This window comes from Carlito syrichta, unplaced genomic scaffold (assembly GCF_000164805.1).
Source record: "Carlito syrichta isolate Samal-C Ts95f unplaced genomic scaffold, Tarsius_syrichta-2.0.1 Scaffold307101, whole genome shotgun sequence".
Taxonomy (NCBI): domain Eukaryota; kingdom Metazoa; phylum Chordata; class Mammalia; order Primates; family Tarsiidae; genus Carlito; species Carlito syrichta.
The window spans coordinates 20,419-29,172 of NW_007251197.1; the positions used below are offsets into that span (position 1 = coordinate 20,419).

At 61.9% G+C, this 8,754-nt stretch overlaps 1 protein-coding gene across 1 annotated transcript in view; it reads left to right on the top strand.

The window, feature by feature from the left end:
- Positions 1 to 8,275, top strand: part of DHX37 (DEAH-box helicase 37) — a gene marked incomplete at its 5' end in the record, with an annotated part of 24,838 nt that extends 16,563 nt beyond the window's left edge. Inside the window, 11 exons of the mRNA XM_021715423.1 lie at positions 1,806 to 1,912; positions 2,031 to 2,219; positions 2,663 to 2,787; positions 2,866 to 2,982; positions 4,029 to 4,201; positions 5,556 to 5,670; positions 5,790 to 5,927; positions 6,090 to 6,184; positions 6,271 to 6,344; positions 7,852 to 7,949; positions 8,124 to 8,275. Of these exons, the coding sequence (XP_021571098.1) occupies positions 1,806 to 1,912; positions 2,031 to 2,219; positions 2,663 to 2,787; positions 2,866 to 2,982; positions 4,029 to 4,201; positions 5,556 to 5,670; positions 5,790 to 5,927; positions 6,090 to 6,184; positions 6,271 to 6,344; positions 7,852 to 7,949; positions 8,124 to 8,209 (1,317 nt within the window). The remainder of the gene's footprint in view (positions 1 to 1,805; positions 1,913 to 2,030; positions 2,220 to 2,662; positions 2,788 to 2,865; positions 2,983 to 4,028; positions 4,202 to 5,555; positions 5,671 to 5,789; positions 5,928 to 6,089; positions 6,185 to 6,270; positions 6,345 to 7,851; positions 7,950 to 8,123) is intronic.
- Between the last annotated feature and the right edge of the window lie 479 nt (positions 8,276 to 8,754).

Genomic DNA, 8,754 nt, shown 5'->3' on the forward strand with positions numbered 1-8,754 from the left:
TTTATTGTAGAGATGAGGTCTCGCCAAGTTGCCCAGGTGGGTCTCGAACCCACGGGCCCAAGCAATCCACTCACCTCAGCCTCCCAAAACACGGCATTACAGTCTGAGCCACCGAGCCCGCCTCATGTTGATTTTTCTGGCCGTAAATATAAAATGTTCAAAATTAGAAAAATTCAGATACTTCAATCATCATAATGTAAACTCCATCCGCTGCCACCATTTGTGGCCTGTGGCCCCTGTCGGTGTCACTGTAGTTTTCTTTTTTTTTGAGTTGGGAGTCTCACTCCATCGCCCAAGTTGGAGTGCAGTGGCACACTCACGGCCTCCCCAGCATCCATCCACTGGGCTCAGGCAATCCTTCCGCCTCAGCCTTCCAAGTAGCTGGAACTGCAGGCACGAGCTACCACACCTGGCTAATTTTTTATTTATTGTAGAGATGAGGTCTCGCCAAGTTGTCCAGGCTGGTTTCGAACCCACGGTCTCCGGCAATCCACTCGCCTCGGCCTCCCAAAGTGCTAGGATTACAGGCTGAGCCACCAGGCCCAGCCGTCACTGTGACTTTGTAACTACCGCGTGGTTTTCTCCATGCTGTCTTGGGTTGGATTCCTTTCCAGTGGCATTAATGTCACTGCGATGCATGGGCTGCCAAGTACGTGCGAGGGACTCTGTACGTGGGACCCTGGCTTGTCCTCAGAGCAGCCCGGGGAGGGAGTCACTGGTATTATCACCCCCATTTTACAGGTGAGGAGACCAAGGCACTGCCGCAGGTGCAGCGGGGGTCACATGGCTAGAAAGTGTCAGGGTGGGAATAAGCGCATGTGTGGCCCAGGTACTGTCACAAAGGTCCTTCCACCATGAGTGCGGTTGCCTCTTGAAATTCTTCACGGTGTCCCCTTGCTCTCGGGTAAAACCCAGGTCCCCAGCGGCCCCAGGGGTCTGCCTGGCACAACCCCAGTCCGTCTTCCTCACAGATCCAATTCCCAGCATCCTCTCCCCACGCACTCACCCGCTGCTGCGGCCTCACCTGCCCTCCCGACGGCTTGGTGAGACATATACCTTGGGTCTCCCAGACAAAGCTGGCAGTCGCAGTTGTGCATTCCTCACAGCCAGCAACATTTCCATCACCCCAAAGCCCTGTACCGCTAGCTATCACCCCCCCCAGTCCCTGCACCCACTGTCCTGCTTTCTGTCCGGGTCATCTCATAAATGGAGTGGGACAGTACATGTGCCTTGTATCTGGATTTTGTCACTCAGCATCGTGTCTTCAGGCCCGTCTGTGTTGCCACCTGCATCAAGGCCTCCTTTCCACAGCTGAGTCACTGCTGTGGCGTGGATGTGCCACCCTGTGTTCATCTGTTCATCAGTTTGGCTGCTGGCCCCTTGGCTGTGGCGAAATGTGCGTGTCCGCATGTCAGCTGGACACTTGTTTCCAGCTGATCACTCTTTCTAAGGCGCCACCACCCCTGAGCCTGGTCACTCTGTCCCTCACCGTTTTGGGGGGGCACCTTTGCTCCTGTGAGGCTATGACGCCCCAGTCCCTTGCCGGTCAGGTGCACACAGCAAGGGCAGAGCCTTGTCTTCTGTGCGTCTCTGTCACCCCGTGGCCAAGCACAGCCCCTGGAGCCCACGGGTGCCCAGGTCAGGCTTCCGAGTGAATGGATCATGGGAATGAATGAAGGGACTTGGGGCTTGAGAGTGTCCTGCTGCACCCGGAGCAGGCTGGGGGGAGCACCTGCCATGGCCGGGAGGGGCCCCGGCCTTCTGCTCCCCGCTCGCCACGTCCTGCTGCGTCTCCCGTGTCCCAGGTCGTCAACTTCCCCTTCCCGACGCCGCCCTCGGTGGAAGCCCTCATCGCCGCGGAGGAGCTGCTGATCGCACTGGGGGCCCTGCAGGCGCCCCAGAAGGCCGAGAGGTGCGGCAGAGGCTGGGACTCGGGGGAGGGCGGGTCCAGTTCCCAGCCCCCCTCTCCCAGCCGCCTAGCTTCCAGAACCTCCTCTCAGAGCCCCCACGCACCACGGCCCTGTTTCCAGGATGAAGCAGCTGCAGAGGTCCCGGCTGAGCCGCCCCATCACCGCCCTGGGCAAGACCATGGCCACGTTCCCCGTGGCACCCCGCTATGCCAAGATGCTGGCGCTGAGCCGCCAGCACGGCTGCCTGCCCTACGCCATCACCATCGTGGCCGCCATGACGGTCCGGGAGCTGTTTGAGGAGCTGGACAGGTGCGAGGCTGGGCCGGGTGTGGAGGGCGGACGCTCAGACATGACAGGGGCCCAGCTGAGAGCTGACCCAGACCCTGGCCACCTGGGGAGTCACTGGCATGTTGGGCAGCCTCATCCTCCCGATGGGAGCCCTGCAGTGTTGCGACCACTCCAGTGGCTGTGGTCACTCCCATTGGATGAGGGGCACCCCCTTCGGGTCCCCTCCCACTGTGGGAGCTTTTCTGTCCTCTCAATAAATCCTAAAAAAAATCAGGTGAGATTGTGAGACTTAGAGGTCGGGGGGGCGGTCCCTGATCACCAGATGGTCACTGAGTCCACACAGAGGCCACGTCCAGACCAGTTTTCTTGCAGAAGATGCCACATTCTGGAGTTGTTTCCTTGTAGCGTTGTTTAACAAGTCCCAGGAGAGTTCCATGCCAGGCACTGTGTGTGTTCCTTTGCAGGCCAGCTGCCAGCGACGAGGAGCTCGCCAGGCTGAAGGGACGGCGTGCCCGGGTGGCGCAGATGAAGAGGACCTGGGCGGGTCAGGGGGCCTCTCAGAAGCTCGGCGACCTCATGGTGCTGCTAGGTGCGTGCCTGCCCGGGGGGGGGTGGAGGGCTGGCCGCTGGACCGGGCTGGGCATGAGTGAGCCCCGCTCGTCCCCAGGTGCCGTGGGAGCCTGTGAGTACGCCGGCTGCTCGCCCCAGTTCTGCGAGGCCAACGGCCTGCGCTTCAAAGCCATGATGGAGATCCGGCACCTGCGGGGCCAGCTGACAACCACAGGTAGGGCCTGGGACTGAGCATGGGCAGCAGGCCTGGGCTTGAGCGGAGGGAGCGCGGGTTCCATGTGTGCAGACCGGCTGACTCGCGTCTGTGTGTGACCCCAGATCCCTGCGTGAGCAGGCAACGACAGGTCTCAGCCACCCACCTGCACCCTCCCACCGGGTCGTCTCAGACTCATCTGCCCTGGTGCCCCCTGCCCTGCCTGGCCCTCTCTTCCTTCCCAGATGCCCCCAGACCCTTCTCATGCCAAAGGGTGAGGCCTGGCCCGAACTCCATACCTGGGCTCAGTGTCACAGCAACCCCTGCCCACAGCACCGGCAGAGACACCCTGTCCTGTGATACGTCCTAGGGAGGATGATGTGTGCCCCGGGCTCTCCTGGCAGGTCACGCCCTCTCCTTGAGGCCTCCAGTTCCATCAGGGCCAGGGTCTGACACCAGCTGACTTTCCAGCCAGTACGTTCCCAGCATTGGATGCGCCACAGCTACCCGTCATCGTGCTGTGTCCTCTGGCTGTGGGGGCTTGGTGACATTAGGCATTTATTATCCCAAAGAAGAGAAAATGTGGAGTCGCAACTGGTGGCTTTGCAGGGGTGCCACCCTCCCGCCATCTACTGAGCCCTCTGGCCTGTGCTCACCTGAGACGGAGGGCATTGCTGGAGGCGGAGTCGCCTCTGCCTCCCAGGGGGAGAAGGGAAGGGCGAGCCAGGACCCCCTGCCCCCCGTCCCACCTCCTCACTGGGCATTGCCGGGAATCAGCCGCAGCTTCCTTCCTCACGTGTGGGCCAGACCCGGGTCCTCGGCCACCCTGGGCACTAGGGATGGTCGATCCTTAGCAGAATGGTCTGCCCCCGACACGACACGGGGCTTTGTCCCAAGGAAGAAGGAGAGACTGAATGGGGGAGGGGCTGCCGTCCTGCCCACCGAGGGCTTTGTCTCTTGTGGGCAGCCTTGGGGCGGGCCTGAGACAAGCAGGCAGCTGAGGCCAGGGCACCGTCAGTGCAGAGCCGGCCCAGGTCTCACCGCCCTCACGCCCAGCTCTCCCCTAGTCAACGCTGTGTGCCCCGAGGCCGGGCTGTTCGTGGACCCCAAGATGCTGCCACCCACCGAGAGTCAGGTGACCTACCTGCGGCAGATTGTGACGGCTGGCCTGGGTGACCACCTGGCCCGCAGGGTCCAGAGCGAGGAGCTGCTGGACGAAAAGTGGAGGAATGCCTACAAGGTGGGTCCGTCGGCACCTGGCAAGGCCCTGGGGGCTGGGGCTGTCCTCTGTCACGGGTCCCCACAGCCTCTGGGAAAGTCCCCACCTCAGGGTGTACACCTCTTTCTTGTGGGGGTTAGGTTCTCGCCACAGCTTTTTTTTGGTGAGGAGTCGGTCTCACGCTGTTGCCCAGGCTGGAGTGCAGTGGCACAATCACAGCTCCCCATAGCCTTGATCTCCTGGGCTCCGGTGATCCTCCTGCCTGGGCCTCCCAAGTCACTGGGAGTACAGCGCACACCACCATGCCCAGATAGCTTTTTTGACTTTCTTTTGTAGAGACAGGGTCCTACTATGTTGCCCAAGCTGGTCTCAATATTCCTGACCTCAAGAGATTCTCCTACTTCAATGTCCCATAGTGCTGAGATTACAGGTATAAGCCATTGTGCCAGGCTTTGGATTTTTGTTTTTGGGTTGGAGTCTCACTCTGTCGCCCAGACTGGAGGGCAGTGGCCGCTCCTGGCCACCACAGCCTCGATCTGCTGGGCTCCAGCGATCTGCCTCAGCCTTCCACGTAGCTGGAACCACAGGCGCGCGCTACCACGCCTGGCTAATTTTTTGATTTATTGTAGAGATGAGGTCTTGCCAAGTTGCCCAGGTGGGTCTCGAACCCGCGGGCTCAGGCAATCCACTCACCTCAGCCTCCCAAAGGCACAGGATTACAGGCTGAGCCACCGAGCTCGGCTTGTTTTGGTTTTTTATAACAGCTTAATTGAGATGTAATTCACATACCATTGAAACCCTTTTAGTATTTAGAGACAGGGTCTCAGTTGTTGGCCCAGGCTAGAGTGCCGTGGTGCGATCATAGCTCACTGCGGCCTCAAACTCCTGGGCTCAAGCCATCCTCCTACCTCAGCCTCCTGAGCATCTAGAACTACAGGCATCACCTTGCCCAGCTAGTTTTTCAGTGTTTGGTAGAGATGAGGTTTTGTGTTGCCCAGGCTACCACAGTGAATTTTAGAACATTTTCATCACCCCACAAAAAAAACCCAGTTCCCCCAGCTCCACACCATGACTCGACTTTTCATCTCTGGCTTTGCTTGTTCTGACTACCTTCTGTGTATGGAATCTGACACAGCGTGGCTTGGGTGGCTGGCATCTCCCCCAGCACCGTGTCCCAAGGGCTGACCACGCCGCAGTGTGTGTCAGGCCCCATCCCTCTCCACGGCTGGCCACACCCAGAGTGTGGAAGGGCCACAGTCCTGGCTGGTGGACTCTCCTTCCTTCTCGGCGGGAAGTGGACCAGCGGGCTCTCCTGGGTTGAGCACGGCGGGCCTGGGGCTTGCCACCCCCGACCACATCCTCCTCATCCCCGCAGACCCCGCTTCTCGACGACCCTGTCTTCATCCATCCCAGTTCCGTCCTTTTCAGAGAGCTCCCCGAGTTCGTGGTCTACCAGGAGATTGTAGAGACCACCAAGATGTACATGAAAGGTGTGAGCCGGGCGGCCCCTCCCCCGTGGCTGGCGGGCCGTGTGGCCGGGTCCCTGGGGGAGGGTCACAAGCCCCTCCTGGGCCGGTGCCCCTGTGACCCAGCCTCTCCCCGGGCCCAGGCGTCTCCACCGTGGAGGTCCAGTGGATCCCGGCCCTCCTGCCCTCTTTCTGCCAGTTCGACAAACCCCTGGAGGAGCCGGCCCCGGCCTACTGCCCCAAGAAGGGCCGGGTGCTGTGTCACCGGGCCAGCGTGTTCTGTGAGTTGGGCCCTCCCAAGCCACGGGCTCCTGGACATCCTGTCCCATCCTCTGCCCTCACGGGTGTCTCGGATGGGGCCCCTCTGATGGCGGGGCCCAGGGGCGGGGGAACACTCGGGAGGGCGGCTGAGGAAGCCCCTGGCTCACCGGTTCCCCCCTCAGATCGTGTGGGCTGGCTGCTCCCCGCCGTGCAGGTGGACTTCCCGGAGGGCGTCGACCGCTACAAACACTTTGCCCGGTTCCTGCTGGAAGGACAGGTAGGTGACAGGGTGGCTCGCGGCCTTGCTCTGGCACCCTGGATGGGGCTGCTCTGGGCCTCACCCCTGCCTGCGCGCTCTCACAGGTCTTCCGTGAGCTGGCTTCATTCCGCGGCTGTCTGCTGTCCAGCCCCAGCACCATGCTGAAGACGTGGGCCAGGTACAGGCTCCCTGGGCGGCAGGTGGGGGAGGGGCCTGTGGCATCCCCAGGGACACAGTGGCCACGGACCACACGCCGGGGCCTTAAAACATCAGCCGTGTGCCTCCCACGGCTCTGGAGGCTGGAATCCAAGTCGAGGTGTGGGCAGGGCCGTGCTCGTCTAGAGGCCCGAGGGGCGGGCCTCCCCCGGCTTCCAGCGGCTGCTGACTTCCTGGCAGTGGCTGCTTCACCCGAATCTCTGCCTCTGTGTTCACGTGGCCTCCTCCTCTGTGTCCTCGTGTCCTCTCTTAGGACACCAATCCTTGGGTTCAGGGCCCGCTCTGCTCCAGGGTGGCCGCATCTTAACTAATTACGTCTGCAACGACCCTCTTTTATTTTCTTTTTTCTTTTGAGTTGGAGTCTCACTCTGTTGCTCAGACTGGAGTGCAGTGGCCGCTCGACCTGCTGGGCTCCGGCGATCCTTCCGCCTCAGCCTTCTAAGTAACTGGAACTACAGGCATGCGCTACCACGCCCGGCTGATTTTTTGCTTTATTGTAGAGATGAGGTCTCGCTGCCCAGGCGGGTCTCGAACCCGCGGGCTCAGGCAATCCACTCACCTCAGCCTCCCAAAGGCGTGGGATTACAGGCTGAGCCACCAAGCCCGGCTGAGCCACCAAACCCGACTGACCCTCTTTCCAAAGAAGTCACATCCCAATGTTCTGGGTGGACACAGATTTGGGGTGTGCGAGGTACTGGTTAACCCACTGCAGAGCTGCCAGGTATCAGCCGCAAGCTTCCTGTCCTCCTGGGTCCTGGGGGCTTCCCCCTCACCCACCACAGCCACCCACCCCCTCCGCTTTCCTGGCTCCGCCTCCCTCTCCTCTGCTTTCTTCCTGTGGTCCAGGCCCCTCCCACTTCCTGAGACAGGAGGCAAGGGCCCATAGGCAACATGCTGATGGCATGGGGGTTGGGGCACAGGCAGCTGGCCCGATGCACACACCCCCTCTCCCTCCCGGGACTCAGGATGGAACGAGCTGTCACAAGCCATTTCACTCACCAGCAAACGTTTCTAAGCATCTGCTCTGTGCCAGGGGTGTCCCTGTCCCAGGGTGGTGACGCTGTAGTGCAGGGAGGTTGGCACCAAACAGAAAAGCGTACAGATGGCAGGTGGTGACACGGCTCCATGGGGCGAGAACAGGGTACTTGGTGGGGTGGGGGGTGACGGCTGGTCAGGGGGCAGGGGTCCAGGCGGGCCTGGAGCCAGGCTGAAGTCGAGAGGAAGGTTCCAGATGGCACTGGCCATGTGTGCCTCGCTGCCTTGGCGGGCAGAACGTGGACCAGGCCCTGAGGTGGGCCATGGCAGGACGAGAGGGGGCCTAGGTCCTTCCACCCCTGAAGGATGGCGGCTGGGGGCCCTTGACCCTCCTGGGCGGGGCTGGCAGGTGGGGCCGGGCCCTCTCAGCTCCAGGCCCCAGCAGCAGTGGGCACAGGCCCGGCCCCCCAACACCCAGACCCTCTTCCCTGCAGGCTGCAGCCCAGGACAGAGAGCCTCCTGAGAGCCCTGGTCATGGAGAGGGCCGACTGCCGGGACGCCATGCTGGCTGCTTGGAAGAAAAACCCCAAGTGTGAGTTAGAGGGGGTGGGGGGATGGGAGGGGCCACAAGTGGGCTTGTGCTGCAGGTGTGGCCAGCCCTGGCAGAGCGGAGAGTCTGGCCCCGGGGCAGCCGCCGGCTTCCTCCTGCCTCAACAAGCCCCTGGACACGGGCTACCCTGACACCGTCCCGCCTTACACCCTGCAGACCTACTGGCCGAGTACTGTGAGTGGCTCCCCCAGGCCGTGCACCCTGACGTGGAGAAGGCCTGGCCTCCCACCCCCAACCGCTGACCTGCTACCCGGCTGCAGCGCCGAGGACTGGCCAGGAGACCAGGGCTGCAGCAGCCCCACCCTGTGCTCGCAGCCGCCTGGCACGGCCCGCAGTCATCTCAGCTGCTGGTCAGACTTGGCCACCATCAGGTGCCCTCAGGCCCGGTGACTTTGTGACTGTTACGTGGCGGACCACGACCTCGCCTCATGTGCTGGCCCCAGTGTCACCTGAACAGGCTGCCCCACCCATTCTTCCAGAAGGCCAAGGGGGCATGTGGGTATCCTCCCTATAGCCAGGGGGGACCCAGGGCCTCAGCAAGCCTCTCCTGGGTTCCACCTTTGGGGCCCCCGGGCTCCACACCTTCCTGGAAGCTTAGCCACCAGAGCCACCTGTGCCACGGCCACAAGGAGCAGGCGCCTTGGCCCTTGACGGTAAGCTCCGTCGGCAGGAGGGAGCTGGGCTCGTCTGTGCTTGGTACCCTCTGCCATGCTGCAGGGGCGGGCCTGCCTCTGGCTGGGGCCCCAGGACTGTCAAACTTGGATGGAGACGCCAGACCCCCACTCCC